This window comes from Triticum urartu, chromosome 6 (genome assembly GCF_003073215.2).
Source record: "Triticum urartu cultivar G1812 chromosome 6, Tu2.1, whole genome shotgun sequence".
Taxonomy (NCBI): Eukaryota; Viridiplantae; Streptophyta; class Magnoliopsida; order Poales; family Poaceae; genus Triticum; species Triticum urartu.
Genome location: NC_053027.1, coordinates 37882352 through 37906232, shown reverse-complemented (window position 1 = coordinate 37906232; position 23881 = coordinate 37882352). Strand labels below are relative to the sequence as shown.

Sequence of the window (23881 nt, the reverse complement as noted above, 5' to 3'; positions counted from 1 at the left end):
ATTTAAGCTCTATAAGATGGTACTGTAGACAGAAGGCCAGTGACTAGTTTTATGCTCGTGGATCTGTCCGGGACGAAGGAAACGACGGGCTGTCAGTGCGCATCCTCCACTCGCCGCATCACATCTGACTTGGCCTCCTCATTATTTTACCAATCTGGTCACGGGTCTCCCAATCTGGCCCTAAAATAATTTAATCCTTAATCAAATCAATCCGTGTAAAGACAGACATAAATCAGGGGGCGCGGCGCACATCAAGCCCCACGATCTCCTACACTTTTCTTCCCCAACACGAATCGAACCTCACAGCCTCTTTCCTCCTCCGGACGCAAATCAAATCGATTCAATCCCGGCCCGATCCGACCCCAAAAGAGGCAGAAGCATTGCCGAATTTGCGACGCCGTCATCTCCGCTCTCTTCTTCGTCTCTGATCTCTGATCCGGCCGTCGGTTCTCGTTGGCCGCCCGTGCATCGATCGAGCGCTATAATAAAGCGCCCGCCTTTTTCTTCTCGCCGCCTCTTCACGTGCGGGGCCGCCACCGCCTCCCATGCAAGCAGCGCAGCGGCGGTAGGAGCACGGGCATCCTATTCCTACCTCGCGCGCCCGCCTGCAGACGCTCCTGGTTGGTTGGACTTGGATCGGCAGCCGATGGCCGTGGAGGAGCCCTCGCCGCCGCCGGCCGCCGACTCGTCCGCGCCGCGGCCGCAGCAGCCGGAGGTCGGGGCGGGGGGACGGCGGACGGACAAGCAGGGCCGGCGCCTCGAGGTGTACAAAGAGGTGCTCGCCCGCCTCCGCGCCTCCGGCGGCGTCGAGATCTCGCCGGCCTTCCAGGACGCGCTCTGGGCGCACTTCCACCGCCTGCCCGCCCGGTGAGCCCTCTCCTCCGCTCCCCGCCGCCCGATCGGCACCGTCGTGCGTGCGAGCTGAATTGCTGATGCCGTCCGTCGTGCGTGCGACGCCTGTCTGTGCAGGTACGCGCTGGATGTGAACGCGGAGAGGGCGGAGGACGTGGTGACGCACCAGCGGCTGCTCGAGGAGGCGCGCGACCCGGCGCGCCGGCCCGCCCTGTCGGTGCGCGTTGTACAGGTAACATCTTCCCGACAGAGCACAATCTTGCAAAGTTAAACACTTAATTTGTGTGGGTTATCTCATGAATCTTCTGACAAATTCAGTTTTCATACATTGTGTTCTGCATGTCTCTGTTCATGATTACTGACGCAACTGCTCTGTTTCGTTCTTGATCTTCAGGTATCTAGGATTATTGATGGTGATATGGATGATTCCTGTGATCATGAGATGGAGATGGTTCCTTCTAGTCACTTGCCCAGCCAAATGTACGTATACTCTCTGAATATCTGTCAGACACCTCCTTATTTGCTCATGTTTGCTAATTGTGCCGTGATTTGCGCAATTATTCCTCAGGGTTCACCCCCCTCCTGCATTCGGCTCGTCCTCCAATCTAGAGGCACTAGCTCTCGAAGCAAATGAGTCTGATGTCGGTAGCAGCAATAACGACGATGATAATAGCGTTCATCTCGTCTCCAGGTATATAATTTCTTTTTCAGTTCAAGTGCTTTCTTGCTTTTTGATTACGACATTTTTTACAGTAATATGAAGGTGTATTAATATGATTGTATTTCACAATGTTGCTATTCCATTTGAAGAGGTTGGCCATAATCATTGGAAGTGTTATTTGGTGCCGCTTTGCAGTTGTAGAAGTAGAAAAACACCCCCCACAATCGAAATAATTAGTGCTTAGTTGCAAATCTGCTCCTAAATTTATACTGTATAAGATATTTGTTTTAGATCACTTCCTTACTGTCCTCGAACAATATTGTGAATTTCTTTAGAGGGATAAATTGGTGCCTTTATATTTTTTTTTCTGTGTAGTTGATTAGTTCTCTCTATGTTCTGAATATTGCAGGCCAATGCATGAGATAGCATTTGCATCAACTGATAAGCCAAAGCTACTTAGTCAGGTAAACAAACGTACCAGGACAAGGCATAATCCCCATCTAAATAGGCCTCTGCTGCCATGGCATTACAATTTTATTTACAGAGTCAGTCAACCTGCTCTTAGCACAGCAAATGAAATTCAGTATATGCAGAAGCTGGCAAGTACTCCCTCCGTCCCATAATATAAGAACGTTTTTGACACTGCACTAGTGTCAAAAACGTTCTTATATTATGGGACGGAGGGAGTAGTCACTAAGAAATGATACGCAAAAATAAGTGAATAGAAGAAGAATTTGAATAAAATAAAATACAAGAAATAAACTATTAAGATGCATTGACATCAGAAATCTACAGGATTTTACTGAAATCACCTTTTCTCTAACACACATCAAAATTAATGTCATTGTACTGAAATCACTTGAACTTTACTGTAAAGTACTTTCAGACCAGGTCCTCCACTCAGCATCTGGCTGGATTCTTGTACTGACACTTATATACATTTACAGCTGACTTGTTTGCTTGGTGAGCTCGGTCTTGACATCCAAGAAGCACACGCATTTTCAACAATCGATGGCTACTCACTGGATGTATTCGTTGTCACCGGTTGGCGTCTTGTGGTATGCAATAGCTAACTGATTTCAGCACATTAGAGCGTGTCCTTTTCCTTACTACTATTTCAGTAATTTTTGTGTTGATATATTCTCTTTTACTGCCACTCATAGGGTACTAAACAGCTGCAAGAAAAGATAATGGAGAAATTTCGCAGTGTTGAGGTATAGGCTTCTGTCTGGGCTTCTTGTGTGAAGTTTAATACCTCTAACTGAATAATAAGCACTCTCCTGTTTGGTTTCAGTAAATTTGCTAACTTTACCTGAATAATAGAAAATGCAATCTCCTAGAGTTCTCGTTTCATGATGCAAAAGAAAAGTTTGTGCAGACATGCATTGTGAATACTAAATTGGGTTGTGTACAGGCACAAGCTTGTACAGTATCAAGCGCATCATCACCTTCATTGGAAGGCCTGCAAGGTGGAGAGAGTAGGCCCACATCTACCAGTGTGCAAATACCATCAGATGGAGCAGATGTTTGGGAAATAGACCTGAAGCTGCTCAAGTTTGGGAACAAGGTTGCATCTGGATCAAACGGTGACCTGTAAGTTCCTGTTTGTGAAGTGAGAACAGTTAAACCTTGGAAAACCTGGCAGAATGTCATTTTATTCTTTGTTTTCTTAGGTACCGTGGATCATACTGCATCCAGGATGTGGCCATTAAAGTAGTGAGACCTGAGCGCATCAGTGCAGATATGTACCAAGATTTTGCGCAGGAAGTGTACATTATGAGGTTAGCTTAAAAGTTTAGTCTCCATATACAGGCTCCATCTCCGATTTGTTTGGCCAGTATTCAAATGCCTGACTGAGTTACTGGCAATTATTACTTATGCCTATATAGAGTTATAGACTTATTGCTTAATCCACATGCTCGCAGAAAGGTTCGTCACAGGAATGTTGTGCAGTTTATCGGTGCCTGTACAAGACAGCCCAACTTATATATTATAACAGGTAGATTACAATGGGATTAATGTTTGTAATTGTTATCATGCAGATAATGCTAATTGTTTTTGACACCTTTCCCCCTTTTTGGTATATTTTAGACTTCATGTCAGGAGGGAGTGTATACGATTACCTCCATAAAAAGGGCAGTTCCTTCAAGCTCCCAGAAATACTAAGAGTGGCAACAGACATCTCTAAAGGAATGAGCTACCTGCATCAGAACAACATAATTCACCGAGATCTCAAGACTGCAAATCTTCTCATGGATGAAAACAAGGTTGGTGTGTGTTATAAATCATGCTATGCATTTTAGCAGATAGCTTTCCTACTGATATTCTCACTTAATAGTTAAAACTCTATAATTAAAAAGAGCATCCTTTTCAGGTTGTAAAGGTTGCGGATTTCGGTGTTGCACGTGTGAAAGATACTTCCGGAGTGATGACTGCGGAGACTGGAACTTACCGTTGGATGGCCCCTGAGGTGTGCCGTCATGTTTATACATGTCATAAGAAAACAGTAGTGATTTTTTTTGTCTATTCTAACATGTATGTGCTATCTAACTTCAGGTCATAGAGCATAAGCCGTATGATCACAAGGCAGATGTTTTTAGCTTTGGCATTGTTCTATGGGAGCTTTTAACCGGCAAGGTAGCTGCAATTATTATTATTATTATTCTACATAAGTAGACTAACATTTTTATGTCGCTTTCTTTTTAAGCAGCATATATATCTGTATACGTCTACTTCTACTTCTAGAGTTAAATTGTAACTGTTCTATTTGTCCAGATTCCTTATGATTATCTAACTCCACTGCAAGCAGCAATAGGTGTTGTTCAGAAGGTAAGCCTTGCAGATACTTGTTGGAACCGCCTTTTTTTCTTGTCGATAAACTTGATGGAACCCATTGCTATGAGATAGCATTTTCCGGAGATGCTAATTAATCCTCCTCTCGATGCGCATTTTGTGCAGGGCATCAGGCCGACGATTCCGAAGGATACCAATCCCAAGCTAGCAGAGCTGCTTCAGAAATGTTGGCACAGAGATTCAACCGAGAGGCCTGATTTCTCCCAGATCTTGGAGATCCTTCAGAGACTCTCCAAAGAGGTCAGCCTCGCCTACCCTTGTTTTTGCATCGGAATCCATCGCATGTTTCAGCGAATTTCTCGTGATTTTCCAGTTAACTGCACCAAAACGCAATTTTTTCTGTCGGAATTCACCGCCTACTTCCTGCCAAGTACCTCTGTTCCTAAATATAAGACGTTTTGGCGGTTCATATCTCACTCGGAAGTAACATGACAGGTGGGAGCCGACGGCGACGGCCGGCAGAAAACGAAGTCGGGCTTCCTTTCGGCGCTGAAGAGGAGCCACTGAAGGCAGCAGCAGCACCAGCTCTAACAAGCTTCCTCTGTGTTGATGCCCAAGTATAGGTGATTCGATGCCCGCGCTACTGTAGTGTACACTGATAATAATTTCCTCACGTAGTAGCTGTTTTGCCCCATTTCGCTCCCTCTTTTTTTTTTCTTTTGCCATGTATCAACTGTTCTTCTTGTTCTAGTGTTACTGTTGAATGAACGTTAAAACACAAGAGAGGGGGGGGGGGGGATCGTGGTAGAACATGTCTCATTTGTATCATAAAAATCAAAATATAAGTCATGTAAAGACTGACATGACAAAACTGAAAAGATAGTTGAACATCTCTGAGCTTGACATCAATGTCCGTCACCTACCTCCGGCACCACCATAACAGCTACCAAAGAAAAATAAATAATGGATCACCTCCTCACCCGAGCTTCACGCGGCTCCGTCGCCTATATGCAGCTTTGCAGACCTCCAAGGTGACTTATTAAAAGTAAAGCCATTGCTGTTGAATGAATCAGACCGGGGCAACACCTCGGACACGCAATCGTATTTCAGATCTGGCACCCCACCACGACTATGATGCTGAAGGAGGAAACAATACCTGCCATCCATCAAACACAAACCCAGCACATGTTCCGTCTTTTAGATGTCGTCGATACAGACCATAATCTGCATCATCTCTGGGACTACCTCTCAAGCTCCACGCCGGCGTTGGAGCAAACGCCGTCGCAACGGCGGAGCCCGAGGACATTGTTCCACCACGAGGATGACGCCGCCGCCGCACCATCCTTACTTGAACAGACTGATTTTCAAATCCGTTCCTAACCATAGGACCGATTGCCTCGTTGAGGACAGATCTAAAGTTTCTTTATTCAGTGCCGCCATTGCCGCCGCAGAAACGAAGACGATGAAGAGCCAAAAACCTAAGCAGAACTGTAGGTGGGCTGAAGCATGGCTACGTCTACGTGCATCCTCGTTTGAAGCGCGGCCGGCGAGAGATGCATGGGATCACTGTCGTGGTAGCCAGCAGCTCTGACCAAGCCGCCTTGGAGCGGGGTGAAATTGCCGGCGTAATTGTGGTCGACCGGACGTCGTTACGACTGATGCTGCTGGCTAGCCGCCGCATTAGAACTCCCGACGAAGCAATTGTTTATGCGCAGCCTATGTCGCACAATGGCGGCACCTATTTTAGGCGCGTAACGCTTGTTACTAGACGCACGCCCACCACAGACCACAGTCCGTGCAAGTCCGCGCATAACGCGCCACTTGGAAGATGGGCAAGTACTGCCGCCCCGTCGCTCTGTCCTCTCTCCTGCTGCTCAGCCTCTGCTGCCTGTCTCTGCTCCGGGCTGGCTCCGCCGCGTCCGTCACCGCCGGCGCCACCGACGGCAGCGAGCTCTGGGGATACGTGGAAGTCCGGCCAAGTAATCCACGTGCTCCCTTGCCTCCCTATATACGCTGGTCTGGTCATCGTTTCGTTGGCGCGAGAGTCTGAAGCTCCTTTGGTTTTTGATGTGTGTTGCAGAGGCTCACCTCTTCTGGTGGTACTACAAGAGCCCGCAGAGGGTGTCCACGCCGTCAAAACCATGGCCGACCGTCCTCTGGCTGCAGGGCGGCCCGGTACGCCATCATCTTCTCTTCTCTTCTTACTTACGTACCTATGCCGGAGCCATGGCTGCCCACCGTACCGGCGAAAGCTCACCGTCGTTTCCATCGATGTCTGTCTGCCGAGCAGGGAGCGTCCGGCGTCGGGATCGGCAACTTCCTGGAGGTCGGGCCGCTGGACGTCGACCTCAACCCCCGCAACTCCACCTGGCTGCAGAAGGCCGACCTCATCTTCGTGGTCAGCCACAGCTACAAACTCCTCCTCCATATTTAATCTTCCTGACCTGACGTCGCCGTTTGGATGTATACACTGACGACTGACCGGTCGAGCTCTGGTCGTAACGTGTTCTCTGTGTTGATGGCTGGCTGGATGCATGGCATGGCAATGGCAGGACAACCCCGTGGGCGTCGGGTACAGCTACGTGGAGAGCGCCAGCGAGCTGGTGACGAGCGACTGGGAGGCGGCCGCGGACGCCACGGCGCTCCTCAAGGCGCTCGCCACGGAGGTGCCCGCCCTGCGGGAGGGGAGCCCGCTGTTCCTCGTCGCCGAGTCCTACGGCGGCAAGTACGCCGTCACGCTCGGCGTCTCCGCCGTCCGGGCCATCCGCGCCGGTGAGCTCAACCTCACGCTCGCCGGCGTCGCGCTCGGCGACAGCTTCATCTCGCCGGAGGACTTCGCGGTGAGCGAAATGGTTTCTTGGATTTCTATTTGATCTCATCGCGTAGCATAATGCGTTGTTAAGATTAATAAGAGCGCTCTTTTGGATGGATGGATCGGTGCAGATCTCCTACGCGCCGCTGCTGCTGGACGTGTCGAGGCTGGACGACAACGCCGGCGACGCCGCCAAAGGGTAACATTCGAGCTACCATGCCTACCTTCCTGCCTTCTTGCTTAACACGGCAAAAAAAGGAAACATATATTCGGACTCACCGATCACATGCATGCATGCGCGCGCAAACTCTGACCAGGATGGCGGCGACCGTGAAGGAGCAGATCGCTGCGGGGCAGTTCGCCGCCGCGTGGAAGTCGTGGACAGACTTGCTTTTGTTTATCGAGTCCAAGAGCGCCAGCGTTGTAAGTGTGAACTAGCTTTCAACTAACTTAGTGTAGCTTTCAACTAGCTTAGTGTGGCTTTCAACTTCTTTGAAAACCTTAGGGAGTTTTGTTTTCCCCTTGGTAGGACACCTATAACTTCTTGCTTGAAGCCGGCATGGACCCGGTGTCAGCGGCCTCTTCGTCATCGGTGGCGGCGGCGAGCAATGCCCAGACAATGAAGTACTCGACGTACCTCGGCCGCAAGGAGGCTACATCTGGCCCCAACACCTTAAGCGGCATCATGAACGGGGTCATCAAGGAGAAGCTCAAAATCATCCCCAGTAACCTCACGTGGCAAGGGATATCTGAGCTGGTCTACAACGCGCTGGTCAATGACTTCATGAAGCCTAGGATAGACGAGGCAAGTGAGCCTGGCTCCAGACCGACCGACAAATATTTGTTCATTTTACTTTTGTTTTGTTAAACTGCGACGAAAGGGACGATGTTTCACTAATTGATGGAACTCTCTGCAATTTCCACAGGTTGATGAGTTGTTGTCTTACGGCGTGAATGTGACAGTGTACAATGGCCAGGTGACTGTTGCTCTTCATTTTTGCTTAATGTCTCTGGCAAATAGTACCTATAAAAACCTTGACATTTTTTTTGTGCTTGTGAATTATTATAGGCGTAATGTTAGTACATATATATTTGTTGATTGTTCATGAAGTTTATTAATAGGAGTAATGGAAGAACATTTAGTCAGATTACAAATCAAATGACCGTGAAATTTTCTTGAAATATTACTTCCAATTTAGAAAGACAAATGGTGTCACCATGCAATTTACAAATGGAAACTGGCCAACTTGTAACCAAGACACTAAAAACGACTTGATTTCATCTTCGATGTGAAGCAAATGGTTGATTGCTACGAATGGTCGATGTACTGTCGATTGCATGAAGGTACCAGATTAGCAAATGGAAGCATTTTGAGTAAGAAACGGCTCCTAAATTTGAGATGAATTTTTTTTCTGAATAAAATGTTCACATGAACTTTCGTCTTTCAGTTTAGAGACAACCACTCCCACGGTCCACATTCTATACCCAGCTATTTCCAAATGAATAGCATTTCATGAATGGGCGTAATTTATGTAAGTCTCTATTTATAGTACTAGAAGTCCAACAAATTTATTCTTGTGAAGCTTGATGTGATCTGCTCGACGATCGGCGCAGAAGCATGGGTGCAGAAGCTCAAGTGAGGCCCTCAATTCCTCTGTCACGCTTCACCTCGTCGTTTAGATAGGTGTGAGCCCTCTAATCACGCTTTTGTACTTTCAGATGGGAGGGGCTAAAGAACTTCACAAGCCTGCCAAGGCAACCCCTGTACTGTGGGTCCTCCAAGGTCACCCAAGCCTTCGTCAGATCCTACAAGAACTTGCATTTCTACTGGATCCTTCGAGCCGGACACTTTGTAAGCTCATCAACATATATGCTTCCCTCCTTGGTGTCTTATATGATGCTCTTGAGCTGAAGTTGATATTGGTGCATGTCTGATATTGCAGGTGCCTGCTGACCAGCCTTGCATTGCGCTGAGCATGATAGGTAGCATAACCCAGTCTCCGGCAAGTTAGATGATACACCAACTATAGCTCTGTTGGACTTTTTTTGGTGGGGTAGCTCTATTGTACCATCTGCGAGAAGATAAATGGTGATCATGATTCAGTAAAAACTCATGTTCCGACCTTTGCTGATTGGATTTGGGAACAACAGGGTTGGCACATCATTCCCTTCTTGGAGATGCTTCTATAGAAGACTTGTATTCCTGGTATTGTCATGGTTTGGTTGATGTGCCTGCTTGGCGTGTGTCACCATTTCTCTTTCCTTATATATTTCTAATTATTTTGTTGTGTGAATCCTCGATGTTTTGAATAGCTCTTCATATCGTGTTGTTATAGAGAGCTAGGTGTAATTGATATCTTCTTAGTATTAGTATTTTTTTCTTATCAGAAAATAAATCATTGCACCAATGCTAAAATCCAAAATAAAAAGACTTTCCGCCGACTGAGTTAGTCGCCATTGTTTGCTACCCTTCTTCGTCTTCGGTGACCTCTCTCGTGCCTCCTGTTGTGGCTGCCTTTTGCACCTCTTGTTGCTTGTGGCCCCCTCAACAGAGACCGAGGTGGGTCGATAAAAATTGTAGCAAAGAAAATGAAAACAAAAGAAACACTACTTTTCCAATGTTAAAGGTCCAAAGGTTGATTTAAATGTTTTTTCATGAAGAAGTATATTACATACAACCCCGTAAAGAAAAGTATATTACGTACTCTATTTAATATATTTGTATCATGGCGTGTACATCATCCTAGACTCGAAAAGAAACGAGAGGAAACGGAAAAGGAGGGGGACGTTGAGTAGAGGAGCAGCACAAGCATCAGCCTCGAGCCAAGCCAAGAATCGCATCTCAGGGGCCCACCTGACCTCTCAGGTCCACGCTGTTTCCTCGCTTGGCCCCACCTGTCAGTGTCTTGTAACGCCTGCTAATTAGCTCATAAAGGTGGCGGGAGCATAACGGCACGGCCCGGAGATCGGACGCGCGCAAACGCACGCCGACGGACCGGCCGGCCATGTCGTCCATGGCCGACGACGGCGAGCGGCTCGAGCTCCTCCACGGCGACCTCGACCTGACCATCCACGAGGCGTGCGGCCTCCCCAACATGGACGTCCTCTCCACCATCCTCCGCCGGCTCTGCATCCGGCCCCGCCGCCTCCCCAGCCGCAACATCGACGCCGACACCGACGCCGACAGCCCCCTCCGCCGCCGCCGCCGCCGCCGCCAAAAGCCTCGCGGCCGCCACAGCATCGTGCCGACCTCCGACCCCTACGCCGTCGTCGCCGTCTCGGGGCCGGACGGCCCGGACACCACGCTCGCGCGCACCTACGTCGTCCGCAACTCCGAGGCCCCGGACTGGTCGGCGCGCATACGCATCCCCCTCGCGCACGAGGCCTCCCGCCTCGTCCTCCAGGTCAGGGACTCCGACCCCTTCGGCTCCGACCTCATCGGCTTCGCCACCCTCCCGGCCGCAACCCTCCTCGACGGCAAGCCCATCGCGGACGCCTGGCTCCCGCTGCTCCGCCCGGACGGCCGCGGCCCGCCGAAACCCAACTCCGCCATCCGCGTCTCCCTCACCTTCACCCCCGCATCGTCGTCGCCCTCCCGGCGGCGCCGCTTCGGCGGCGTGCCGGCGTACTTCCCGGCGCGGCGCGGGTGCGAGCTGAAGCTGTACCAGGACGCGCACGTGGCGGTGGGGGCGCCGTGCTCGTACGAGCGCGGGCGGTGCTGGGAGGACGTGTGCATGGCGGTGCTGGGGGCGCAGAAGCTGGTGTACGTGGCGGGGTGGGCGGTGGGCGCGAGGGTGCGGCTGCTGCGGGAGGAGATGTCGCCGGAGATGGCGGAGAAGGCGGCGGAGGTGAGGGCGCTGGCCCGCGTGGAGGTGGAGAAGATGGCGCTGGGGGATCTGCTCAAGTACAAGTCGCAGGAGGGCGTCCGCGTCTGCCTCCTCGTCTCTGACCATCACGACACTCCCCTGCACCCCAGCTTCTTCCTAAACACGGTAAGATCAGCCTGCTAGTGCGTAATTGGCGATTCCAATGGAATTTCGTCAAAATTTAGCAAATATTTCAGCGAGTTCAGTACGCGCCAACATATTTGCAGTTCGATCAGGTTATCTCAGTTAGAAATGAATTGGGGCCAAATTCCAACTTTTGCCAATTTTTATCAAAATTCATATATATATATATATATATATATATATATATAATTTGTGTCCAAAATACATGATTGGGTAAAACCAATTGAATATATCGCATTTGGATTGGAACCAGAAGTTCCCACACACGAACCAGTAAGTCCATGTACTATTGCATTGGTCTTTGTATGCTTTAGCGAGCATTTAAGGCAAGGTTGAGTTGTCATTACGGTGATTTATGATAATCCTGTTTGCCTTACTAGATTTTTGCCCTTTTTTGTGTTTGTTTGGTTTTTCTGTTTATATTTGTCCTATTTTTCTAAGTGAGGTTATAAAACAAGATAATATCATGTGAAAGTCAAGCTTCGGTGGAAACCGATGGAAACCACGTGCAAAAGTATGTTTTGAAGTTTTGAGCAAATCTAATAGAAAATACGACATGTTAACAACGTGATGTTCTATTAGCATGTGAACTTCCAAGTTGAAACACAAATTTGATAATGAGGTGCAAAAAAAATCAGCATTGAATAGTGCCGAACAAGAAACGTCTCTTAACATAAATCGTTTTTATTGTAGCGTGTAAACTGTTTTGTGTTTGAACTTGGAATTTCACATGTCAGTATAACACCACTCTCTTAACATAATGCATTTTTTTTAGAATTTTTGAAACTTTCAAACATGGTTTCCACAAAGTTTTCATTGAAACTTGGTTTTCACACGATATTTTGTCATAAAACAAAGCACAAGACATCACAATTTGGCAACTGAGTCTAAACATCATGGAAGAGAATATTGACAATTTATTGATAAATGCCCATGTGAATAAAAGTATAAATTGAAGTTTGGATATAGCATGCTTCTCTTGAATACGATGTTGAAATTCCTAGTATCAATATGAATACCAAAGATGCAATATGAAAATTCTCTGACACGAGAAAAACCTTAGTGGAAGAACTCAATATCTAGAATTTGAGGCTTGTATACATCACTAAACATGTGAATGAAGAAGAAAACATATAGGTGTATTCTTATGTTGTGTTTTTTATTTGCTATTTTATTAGGGAGGCATGATGCAAACTAGTGGCGAAGACACGAAGAAGTTTTTCAAACAATCATCTGTGATTTGTGTACTCTCGCATCGCTACCCTAGAAGCAAAGTCGATATGGCCAAGCAAAAGGCAAGCTAAGATACCATATTTTCTCTTATATTTGTAATGTTTTTTGGTTTGTGTGATTTATTATTAACTACCTGATGGTTTCTTCGGACATTGGTCAAAATTTAGGTAAATGTGCAAATTAAATCCTTTAAGTTCACAAGTCCCGTATAATCTTATCGTACCAAATGCCTCAAAAAAATTCATAAAATTTTCATCATCCTCAGTTTAGCTTTGTGTCATTTCCACTACCTTTATTTTTAGTACATTAATTGTTCATGGAGCCTTGACGTATATATTTATTTGAGCTATATGTTTGAAAATATCATTTAAAAAAGATAAACTAATTTGTATACATTGCAGTTGCATAATTAGAAAAAAAACCAAACACATGGTTTGCGTATTACCCCAAAAATGAACAAATAGCAGGGATTAGTTGGTCATAAGCTGCTATAAACATGTCAATGGAGTAATCTAAGTCCACATAATTCTATACATGTGCATTGACAAGTGATGTGATGAATGCTAGAGCATGTTTGCAAGAAAGGCCGGCAATTTGCCATTGTATGCAAGAACATGTAGTGCTATGCAAGTTGACGACAAACCTAAATCTGCTGCCTCCCAATTGAGTAACTTCAACAACTTCTTCCGAGCATTCTACCACCTCCAACTTTAACTCTACTATTTGCATTCAACTTATTAATTATGTGGGGCAAAATTAAACCAACTAACTTTTTTTGCTACTTTTCTCCTTCGATTCCACATGATCATAATCATCTACCTAAGCTTGCCCATTAAGGCGTCCAAGTTCAAAGTCTTGTGGTGCTTAATCCATTTATTGAATCACTCTCTCAGGTTGTTGGTTACATAGTCCACCTTACAAATGGTTGAGAACTGACTCCTAGTCCACAGTTGTACCTCGTCGTCCGGCGCATCTGCAGTCCCTCCATGGCTACCATCTCCAGCCCCTCCATGGCCGACCTCCGCGGCACTGTCTTACCCAGCAATGTCGCCGCCCTTAATCTCTCCTGTGTCTCGCGAGTCCCCGCTGCCACCGTTGTGCCGCCATCGCTCGCTAGGTGTGGGAAGACATGGGGGAAAACCGAAAGAAAATCAGAGACGGTTTGTGTGATAGGCATGGGCAATTTTCTCTGCCTTAAAAAACTGACAAGCAAACTAAATGATATATGCTAACAGAAGTGATGGAAGTGTTATAGAAGGCACAAATTTTAGAGTTAATGTTATATAAGGAGGGGGAAATCAGCGGAAATTCGCAGGGGCACGTAAGTGCGGGGGCACTAACCTGTCAAGCCTTGTCGCGCACTCGACCTGCCTCGCGATTCGCGAAGTAGTTGAATCTCGCATGAGGGCACATTAAAAAAGAAAATCCCTCAAAAAGATTTAGGTTTGAACGATGGAAATTACGATTTTTTCATCTAAAAATGCAAAGTTTCAACAAGTTTCTGAGATATATTTTTAAGCAATTTTTCTGTCAATCGTAGACACATTTTTTTTACACTTGTACTAAGTTTCAACAATACATTTTTTTTACACTTGTACTAAGTTTCAACAATCGAAACTTAATTTTTTTAAAGTAATCAAAATCTATTCAAAATTATCTTATTTCAAAGCACTGGTCACGAGGAACATGAATATTTTGTTTAAAAGATATAGAACTTTGAAAATTGGAAGCCAAAATAAAAGGCTGGCACTTGAGTGCCCTCGCACTTGCGTGCCACAAATCCTCATCCTAGGAATCAGTGTTAAATAAGAAAACAACATTTAAAAGAGTGTTATATAACTTTTCTCAATTTGGAACTAGATGCATGAGCTGATCAGTGCGATGCCTGTCCAGCGTGCAGGTGGTGGGCACGCCGTACGCGCACAACCAGAAGAGCATCCTCGTCGACACGCCGGCGTCCGAGGCCACCCGCCGGATCACGGCTTTTCTGGGCGGCCTCGACCTCGCCGCTGGCCGATACGACACCCCGGCCCACCGGCTCTTCGGGGACCTCGACACCGTCTTCCGGGGGGACATCCACAACCCCACGCTCGGCGACGCCGCCGGGGAGAACGGGCCCCGTCTGCCGTGGCACGACATGCACTGCCGCCTCGACGGCGCCGCCGCGTACGACGTCCTCAAGAACTTCGAGCAGCGGTGGCGGAGGGCGACGGCCAAGCACTTGAAGGCGTCCAAGCACGGGAAGGACGATGCCCTGCTGAAGCTCCAGCGCATCCCCTGGATCCTCAGCCCGGTCGTCGCCGACGGCGAAGATGACGCCCTGCGCGTCCTGCCGGAGGATGACCCCCGGTGCTGGCACGCGCAGGTGTTCCGGTCGGTGGACGCCGGGTCGGTGAAGGGGTTCCCGCGCTCCTGGGAGACGGAGGAGATGGAGGCGCGGCACCTGCTCTGCGACAAGAGCCTGGCCGTGGAGCAGAGCATCCACGCGGCGTACGTGGCGGCGATCCGCGCCGCCGACCGGTTCGTGTACCTCGAGACCGAGCGCTTCCTGGGGTCGTCGTACGCGTGGCCGGCGCCGTTCCGGCACCCGGGCGCCGGCAACCTGGTGCCGATGGAGATCGCGCTGAAGGCGGCGAGCAAGATCAGGGCCGGGGAGGACTTCGCGGCGTACGTGGTGCTGCCGATGTGGCCGGCGGCGGAGGGGCCGCCTGGGTCGGCGCCGGCGCAGGAGGCCCTCTTCTGGCAGGGGAAGACGATGCAGGCGATGTACGAGGTCGTCGCGTCGGCGATCGTGGAGGCCGGGGCCAGCGGCAGAGCGCACCCGCAGGACTACCTCAACTTCTACTGCCTCGGCAACCGCGAACAGGCACCGGCGGATCTGTACGGACGGGCGGCGGAGACGGGGACGAGCCCGGCGGCGCTGGCGCGGAGGCACGGACGGTTCATGGTGTACGTGCACTCCAAGGGGATGGTCGTGGACGACGAGTACGTGCTCCTCGGCTCCGCGAACGTCAACCAGCGCTCCCTCTCCGGCTCCCGCGACACCGAGATCGCCGTCGGCGCGCACCAGCCGCACCACACCGGCCGGCGGCCGCGCGGGCAGGTGCACCGGTACAGGATGTCGCTGTGGGAGGAGCACCTGGGCGGGCTGGCTGAGGTTCTGAAGGCGCCGGAGTCGCCGGAGTGCGTGAGGCTGGTGAATCAGGTGGCCCGGGAGAACTGGGACAGGTACACGGACGAGGGGGAGGTGGTGGAGACGATGCAGGGGCACCTGATGAAGTATCCGGTGGAGGTGGACCACGACGGCAGCGTGTGGCCGCTGACGGGGCACGAGTTCTTCCCCGACGTCGGCGGCAGGGTCCTAGGCTCCACCAACAAGTTTCCCGATCATCTCACCATGTAGCCTTCCTACTGAGTACTGACCCTTTGAGCTCTAACATTATGTTTACACAAATTAAGGGAAATGGGATTTGTAGCAACCTACTGCACGCTTACAACGCGTTTGAGTTCACAAAAGCTATATGTAAGTTGACTAAATTTATAATTTGGATAAGTCGATTTTGTGAGAGAAGGAATGGTTGAAGGAGGAAAAAGAAAGAAGGATCACTATTGGCGGATATCGTCTTTGGAGGCCGAGCTCCATGAAGCTTGGTTTTGAAAATTTTGAATTTTGTCGAATTTCATATTTTCTACATTTCAAAAAAACCTGAAAAAAAAACATATACATGAAGGCATAACACACATGTGTGTAAATTTTCAGGGCAAAATAAGTTGAAATGAGGGCGGTGCAAAAAAAGACAAATCTGGGGCTTTTTAACACATGATACTATTCATCCTTTCAGGCCATGAATTTATCTTTTTTGTACAGGTCACATTTCAACGTTTTTCATTCTGAAATCTTACACACATAGACATAACATACTTGTTTACTTGCACAATTTTTTTTCAGATTTTTTTGAAACCGAAAAGTTTGAATTTTGATTTGTTTTCAAGAAAAGGCCTCCATGGCTCCCGGGAGCCAAACGTGCGCTCTCGACTATTGGATCTTAATCTAATGGCCTCAAAAATCGAGTTACCCAAAATAAATTTTCAGACGAATACATATAGTCCTAGTTGGGAAAGTGGGCATGGATGCTTAGGATACGGAGTGGTATTACAATTTGACATTGGATGTAGGAAATTAAGGGTGAAGCTTGCTCCTTGTTTTTTTGTTTTGAGTTGAGCGTACTCCTTGTTTGGTTAGTATTAAGAATTAGTAAAATATTATAGTACTTAAAAACATGATAACTTAAGTTATGATGAGCATCAAGATGTAATTAAAACAACTATCTTCCAATTTTCATCACCTCCCATGTTACTAAAAACGACGCAAGTGGACTATCAACTCTCACACATAAATCGTAAGACGGATTTGAGGTCATGTGTCTTCTAAATTCCCATTCCCTACTTCTAGTTACCTCTAATCAAACTTGTTATTACGCACTTCCTCCGTCTCATAATATAATAGCGTTTTTAACACTTCGCAGGGAGTAAGAGATAGAATCAGTGGAAAAAAAGAGCATGTAGCCTCTAATTCACATCTAGATGTTTTCTAAGGATGCCACATCTAAACTCTTACAAATACACAGTGACAAGGAACCCAAAAAAAAGTTGGGACAAAAAAATAGACCACAAACATAGTAGACATCAAGTTAGATGTGACATAACTATGTCACATCTAGATGTGTTCTATACAGACCCTTTGAGTTTTGACGTATACTGCCAAACAATTGTAACTAAACATGGGAAGTAAGTATTGATATGTGTGCACTCACCTCAATTAGCAAGTGCTAATGGTGTCTGAATTAGCACTCTAAAGGATCTGAATTCTTTGACATAAGTGTTGTAACAAATCTGCATTAACAGTTTCTTTTCTGCCGGTATTCACAATAACATTTTAATCAAACCTCTCGAAGGGGAGAAAGGTGAAAAACAATTCTACTGCACACTTAAATTTATTGAAAGGTGGAAATAAACATAATGGAGATGGTAGGTATCGACCATTAGTCCTTATACATATAACATAAAAATAATCTTTCCTCCAAATTTAGGAAATTTAGTCATTGTTGTACATGCCAAAATAATTAGACTTCCATCAAAATATTTGAGTGGCACATTAACTGGAGCCAAATGTGATCTCAATTTTTTTTTCAAACTGTAATTGGATTTAGACAATTTCAAGTGCAATTTTCCATACTAGCGAAACTAAATACCCTTTTTTAACTTTCAATCATTTCATTAGTGTCTGGACTCTTTCCAAACCAAAATGCGGGACCATGATTGCTACTCGTATGACTAATTTGTGTGGAACCTAATTAGGAAAGATTAGTTGGATATCTTACCTTGGATTTGAAGAGTACTATCTGTGCACCACAACCTCTATCTTTGTATGATCAACAAGATTTTAGATCTCTTTTAAATACTAAATGAAAACATGAAGATTGTAACACAAATACATGTGCAAATAAAAAATATATGAAATAAAATATGGATATAACATGAGAAATACATATGAATAGTGCACCTTCCTACATAAAAAATAACAATAAAAATGCCTATGGATTGGTCAAAATCTTAATTCTATATTACAAACCAAACCTTAGCGAGACAACTCAAATCGCAAGATTAAAGCTTGTTGACGCTGATAGTAGTGGCACTAAAGTTAGAGAACAAATCATTGTCTACGTATATGGGGATTTTGAGTTTTTTTATGCAACATGATGCAAGTTGGTAACTTATCTCCACCCAAAAGTAAGTCTTCACTATCTTTTCCGAGGCTATGGTGGCGGGGGGGGGGGGGGGGGGGGGGGGGGGGGGGGGGGGGGGGCTAGCCTTCACGTAGCTCTATCACACATTGGTCGTTGGTTCCTAGCAGATACCGACACATGAAGGATCCTTGTGTGTTTATACATTCGCCGTAGCATGTACTATGTGTCTATGTGGTCAATGACACTCAATTTCATCTACATGTGTATGAGAATTGATCAACAAAAATGACATCTAGTGTTGTATTGATTGATCGATGCAATGAAAGTAATTAGTGATATTTATATATTTGCATCTTCTTGTGAGGCAGAGGTTTCTGAGCTAACATTTCTAGCCACATCTTATATCCTTTGTGTACTCATTGTTGTTGCTTTTCTATTCCAAGTCCATGTTGCTTCTTTTATTTATGTAACTTCATCATTATCATCATAGATTCAGTTACAACTTTGTTTATTGATGTAGCCACTTTTTAGCAATGTTGCACATCGCAACCAACATGGTGAGCTTGCTGTCAAGTTCTATAACTCACTATTCCCAAAGCTTGTCATAAGGTGTAGTAAAATAAAACCAAGATGAGGTGCCCCATTCTATCAGATCCAACCCTTAATCCTTCAAGGTAGGATCAGACTACTAATTATTTGTGCGTAATTGTCGATTCCAATGGAATTTCGTCAAAGTTTTCAGCGATTTCACTATGTACCAACATATTTGCAGCTCGGTCCGGTCATTTCAATGAGACATAAATTCATGCATAATTCAAACTTTTGTCAAATTTCGTCAAACCTTGATTGGATTCCTACACAATATAATTATTTTGTGCCCAAAATACATGATTGAGTAAAACCAGTTGAATATCTCTCATTTGGATTTGAACCAGAAATTCCCACACACAAAAAGGAATTTGGAAAAGAAAATACATGCACTATTGTCGCAGTCTTTGTATGCTTGAGCGAGCATTTAAAGCAAAGGTTGAGTTGTCATTACAGTGATTTATGATAATCCCATTTGTGTTACTATTTTTTGCTTATTTTTGTATTTATTTGACTTTCTGTTCATATGTTTCTATATAAGATTATAAAACAAAGCACAATACATCACAATTCAATAACGTAGTCTAAATAGCACACAAGAGAACAAAGATAATTTATAGATAAATGCCCATGCAAATAAAATTACGAATTGAAGTTTGGATATAACATGAAGAAATACATATGTAGTGCATGCTCTCTTGGATATGATGTTGAAATTCCTAGTATTGATCGGAGTTCTAAAATTGCAATATGATAATTCTCTAACATAAAAACCTTCCCGAGAGCCCAACTGCTAGAATTCCAGGTTGATGTACACCACTAAATGTGTGAATGGAGAACAAAAAGTAATAGGTTTATTCTTATGTTGTGTGTTTTTGTTTACTCTTTTATCCGGGAGGCATGATGCAAACAGTGGCGAAGTGTAACGCCCCGGACACACCCGCCGGTGGTCGTTACTCCTGGCGGGATCTAAACTGGCCCATAGATCAATACTAGTCTTTTTTGTGCACTTTGTCCTCACTCCTGCGCACCCGGGAGCAACTTCTCGGTCGTTCACCCATCCTGACACTACTCCAAGCTGAGCACGCTTAACTTTGGAGTTCTGTCTGAATGGGCTCCCAGAAAAGAAGGAATTCTTTGTTGATATGAGTAGTTTATCATCCCTAATAAGCCAGGCCATCAAATACACCCCCACTCAGAGGAACCAACATCCTCGTCGGGCCACAGGAACGTTCCCTCTTGGCACATACGTCTGTGCATCCAGTCCGGTACGTGTACGATGCTGCGTGCCACGACGGGTCACAAACGTCATGAACAACATGACCGCGTACCTGTCCGCAAACATCCGTGTAACCGCGAGGGTCGGCTCTGATACCAACTTGTAACGCTCCAGACACACCCGCCGGTGGTCGTTACTCCTGGCGGGATCTAGACTGGCCCCACACATCAATACTAGTCTTTTCTGCGCACTTTGTCCTCACTCGTGCGCACCCGGGAGCAACTTCCCGGTCGGTCACCCATCCTGACACTACTCCAAGCTGAGCACACTTAACTTTGGAGTTCTGTCTGAATGGGCTCCCGAAAAAGAAGGAATTCCTTATTAATATGAGTAGTCTATCATCCCTAATAAGTCAGGCCATCACACGAAGACATGAAGAAGTTCTTCAAACACTCATCTATGATCCGTGTACTCTCACATCGCTACCCTAGAAGCAAGGTCAACGTGGCCAAGCAAAAAGGTAAGCTAAGATACCATATTTTCTCTTTTTTTAATGATATTCGATTTGTGTCTTTTATTATTAACTTCTTGTCGGTTTCTTAGGACATGGATCAAAATTAAGATAAAATGTACAAATACGATTCTTTAAGTGTGATCTGGTCACACAAAATGCGTCAGAAAAACTTCATATAACTTTTGTCATCCTCATTTTTGTTGTGTGTCATTTACACCACCTTTTTTATTATATGTCTATATTATCTCTGCATGGATAGAGGAGGGGGAGTGAAAAAAGGTGTGACAGTCGATGAGATCCAATCTCAATGTTGTTACTTTATAAAATTTTGGATATGCAAATTTCTGTCCACCATATGAATAACATACTTTCAGGCTTATGGGCAAAAAATTGTGATTTGAAACCTTAAACATTGCCCGATTATGCTCGAGAACCGGAGGTGATTGTTTACTCGCAGATGGAACCTAGATCCACATGTATATGTAAGCCACAAAATAAATAATTTTTCCAATAAAAATGCAGTACAAATATTTACCACAGGATCTTGCTTTATATACTTATTCAAGCTATATGTTTGAAACAATTGTTTTATAAGAAAATAACTTAATTGTATATACACTGTAGCTGCACAATTAGTATATCCAACAAACAAATTGTTTATTTTCAATTATTACCAATATGATGGATGTTGTAGTAGCCTTCATGCCCGTAGACATTGTACCAATTTAGCTACTAAAGTTTTCTATTACACTTAACAAAGTCAATCAAATAATATTGCTTCCAAATATAAAGATATATAATTTCATTTGTGATGTAATTTTGATGTTTGTCATTGCAAATATGTTTCCACTAAATTTAAGTAATATCTTATAGCAAAAGTTACTTCCCTTTTTTCTATTTTAATCCATTTTCTCTCAACAATATTATTCAGCAAATTGATTGCTATTAGACATGTGAATAAACTACAAAATAGCATGCCTCCACATATTGATGTGTTTCCCTTTGATAATTTATAGTGTATATGGGCTATGGTTCATTTTAGTATCCTCTAATATCTAGGTTCAAATATCTCAGACTATACATTTGTTATCTTAGATGTAAGTAAATTTTAAAAAAATGTTTTTCTATTTTAGGATTAAATAAAACTAAAGTCCAAAAGAGAGCAAAAGTGCATCTAAATAGAGTTCCAATAGTGATAAAGAGGGATGGGTTCATAGTTTTGAAAGTAGAAACTCTCAAGAGACTATACAATATTAAATAGAAAGACAATTATAAAATAAAACACCTAGATCTACATACCAATAACCGTGGACCACCTAGATTATTAAGACACACCAATTATATTACTATGTAGTTTCCCTTTCACCAAAATATCTCTATTCGGCCATTTTTTCCTTGGAGTTTTGCACACTATGGAATATAAGCAGAATGTGCTAGAGCAGGGCATTTAGTAGATTAGTGGTGCTAATAATCAAAATTCCATGGAAATAGTTTAATCACTTAAACTAGAAATAACATATAAATGTTTAAATTGTCAATTGTGGCACATTATGTTTACATAAATTAAGGAAAATGGGATTTGTAGCAATTTATTATGATCTGGTTTTTTTAAAGCTACTGTACACTTACAAAGCGTTTAGCAACTATTGGGAAAGAGAGAATGGATGTTTATAGAATGAGTTGTATTGTACTTAGACATGGGATGTCCCCTGGTTTAAAAAAGGACAAGGGATGTCCCAATCCTTTATCTCATATCAAATGAGAACTAATATGATACCCCTGCGCGTATTGCCATGGAAATTGGTTTCGGCTATTTCAACTAGATTTGGTTGTATGAAATATTAGTATTTAGATTAACAATATGATAATTATATACATAAAATGCATACACATTATTGCTTTTATTATCGTATAGTTGTATAATATTTATTGAATATGAGTAGCATGCATGGTGCATATTAAAGGTAGGTGTTTTCTCCGGGCATGATGTGTTGGGGAATGGAGCAGAATTTTAAAATTTTCTACGCATCACCAAGATCAATCTATGGAGTCATCTAGCAACGAGGAAGAGGGGAGTGCATCTACATACCCTTGTAGATCGCGAGCGGAAGCGTTCAAGAGAACGGGGTTGATGGAGTCGTACTCGTCGTGATCCAAATCACCGATGATCTAGCGCCGAACGGACGGCACCTCCGCGTTCAACACACGTACGGTTGGGAAGACGTCTCCTCCTTCTTGATCCAGCAAGGGGGAAGGAGAGGTTGATGGAGATCCAGCAGCACGACGGTGTGGTGGTGGAAACAGCGGCGATCTCGGCAGGGCTTCGCCAAGCTTAGCGAGAGGGAGAGGTGTCACGGGAGGGAGAGGGAGGCGCCAGGGGCTAGGGTACCGCTGCCCTCCCTCCCCCCACTATATATAGGACCCCTAGGGGGGCGCCGGCCCTAGGAGATGGGATCTCCAAGGGGGGGGCGGCGGCCAAGGGGGGGGCTTGCCCCACAAGTCAAGTGGGGCGCCCCCCACCCCTAGGGTTTCCAACCCTAGGCGCAGGGGGAGGCCCAAGGGGGGCGCACCAGCCCACTAGGGGCTGGTTCCCTTCCCCACTTCAGCCCATGGGGCCCTCCGGGATAGGTGGCCCCACCCGGTGGACCCCTGGGACCCTTTCGGTGGTCCCGGTACAATACCGATGACCCCCGAAACTTTCCCGATGCCCGAAACTGGACTTCCTATATATAATTCTTCACCTATGGACCATTCCGGAACTCCTCGTGACGTCCGGGATCTCATCCGGGACTCCGAACAACTTTCGGGTTACCGCATACTAATATCTCAACAACCCTAGCATCACCGAACCTTAAGTGTGTAGACCCTACGGGTTCGGGAGACACGCAGACATGACCGAGACGACTCTCCGGTCAATAACCAACAGCGGGATCTGGATACCCATGTTGGCTCCCACATGCTCCTCGATGATCTCATCGGATGAACCATGATGTCGAGGATTCAATCAATCCCGTATACAATTCCCTTTGTCAATCGGTACGTTACTTGCCTGAGACTCGATCGTCGGTATCCCAATACCTCGTTCAATCTCGTTACCGGCAAGTCACTTTACTCGTACGGTAATGCATGATCCCGTGATCAACCACTTGGTCACTTTGATCTCATTATGATGATGCATTACCGAGTGGGCCCAGAGATACCTCTCCGTCATACAGAGTGACAAACCCCAGTCTCGATTCGTGCCAACCCAACAGACACTTTCAGAGATACCCGTAGTGCACCTTTATAGTCACCCAGTTACGTTGTGACGTTTGGCACACCCAAAGCACTCCTACGGTATCCGGGAGTTGCACAATCTCATGGTCTAAGGAAATGATACTTGACATTCGGAAAAGCTATAGCAAACGAACTACACGATCTTTGAGCTATGCTTAGGATTGGGTCTTGTCCAT

At 45.6% G+C, this 23881-nt stretch overlaps 2 protein-coding genes and 1 pseudogene across 2 annotated transcripts; all 3 read left to right on the top strand.

Moving 5' to 3' along the window:
* Nucleotides 1–242: 242 nt before the first annotated feature.
* On the top strand, nucleotides 243–5211 carry LOC125515860 (serine/threonine-protein kinase STY46-like). Its single transcript, XM_048681354.1, has 16 exons — nucleotides 243–867; nucleotides 970–1084; nucleotides 1247–1332; nucleotides 1421–1543; nucleotides 1923–1977; nucleotides 2461–2571; nucleotides 2677–2727; nucleotides 2928–3106; nucleotides 3187–3294; nucleotides 3439–3512; nucleotides 3605–3780; nucleotides 3888–3983; nucleotides 4070–4150; nucleotides 4289–4342; nucleotides 4472–4606; nucleotides 4802–5211. The coding sequence occupies exons 1-16, from the start codon at nucleotides 647–649 to the stop codon at nucleotides 4871–4873; spliced, it is 1737 nt and encodes a 578-aa protein (XP_048537311.1). The 5' UTR covers nucleotides 243–646; the 3' UTR covers nucleotides 4874–5211.
* Nucleotides 5212–5324: 113 nt separating this feature from the next.
* LOC125515861 lies at nucleotides 5325–9491 on the top strand (annotated as a pseudogene).
* A 592-nt stretch (nucleotides 9492–10083) lies between these two features.
* On the top strand, nucleotides 10084–15957 carry LOC125517129 (phospholipase D delta-like). Its single transcript, XM_048682317.1, has 3 exons — nucleotides 10084–11110; nucleotides 12307–12423; nucleotides 14262–15957. Exons 1-3 carry the CDS (start codon nucleotides 10124–10126, stop codon nucleotides 15762–15764), a joined length of 2607 nt encoding a protein of 868 aa, XP_048538274.1. The 5' UTR covers nucleotides 10084–10123; the 3' UTR covers nucleotides 15765–15957.
* The last annotated feature ends 7924 nt before the right edge of the window (nucleotides 15958–23881 follow it).

Bases quoted from the DNA above. Each gene is read 5' to 3' on its own strand.
- LOC125515860 (XM_048681354.1), top strand. From the start codon at position 647: ATGGCCGTGGAGGAGCCCTCGCCGCCGCCGGCCGCCGACTCGTCCGCG. The intron at 1,085-1,246 runs GTAACATCTTCC...CTTGATCTTCAG, and splicing joins TGTCGGTGCGCGTTGTACAG to GTATCTAGGATTATTGATGG. The intron at 2,572-2,676 runs GTATGCAATAGC...TGCCACTCATAG, and splicing joins TCACCGGTTGGCGTCTTGTG to GGTACTAAACAGCTGCAAGA.
- LOC125517129 (XM_048682317.1), top strand. From the start codon at position 10,124: ATGTCGTCCATGGCCGACGACGGCGAGCGGCTCGAGCTCCTCCACGGC. The intron at 11,111-12,306 runs GTAAGATCAGCC...CTATTTTATTAG, and splicing joins CCAGCTTCTTCCTAAACACG to GGAGGCATGATGCAAACTAG. The intron at 12,424-14,261 runs GCAAGCTAAGAT...TCCAGCGTGCAG, and splicing joins TCGATATGGCCAAGCAAAAG to GTGGTGGGCACGCCGTACGC.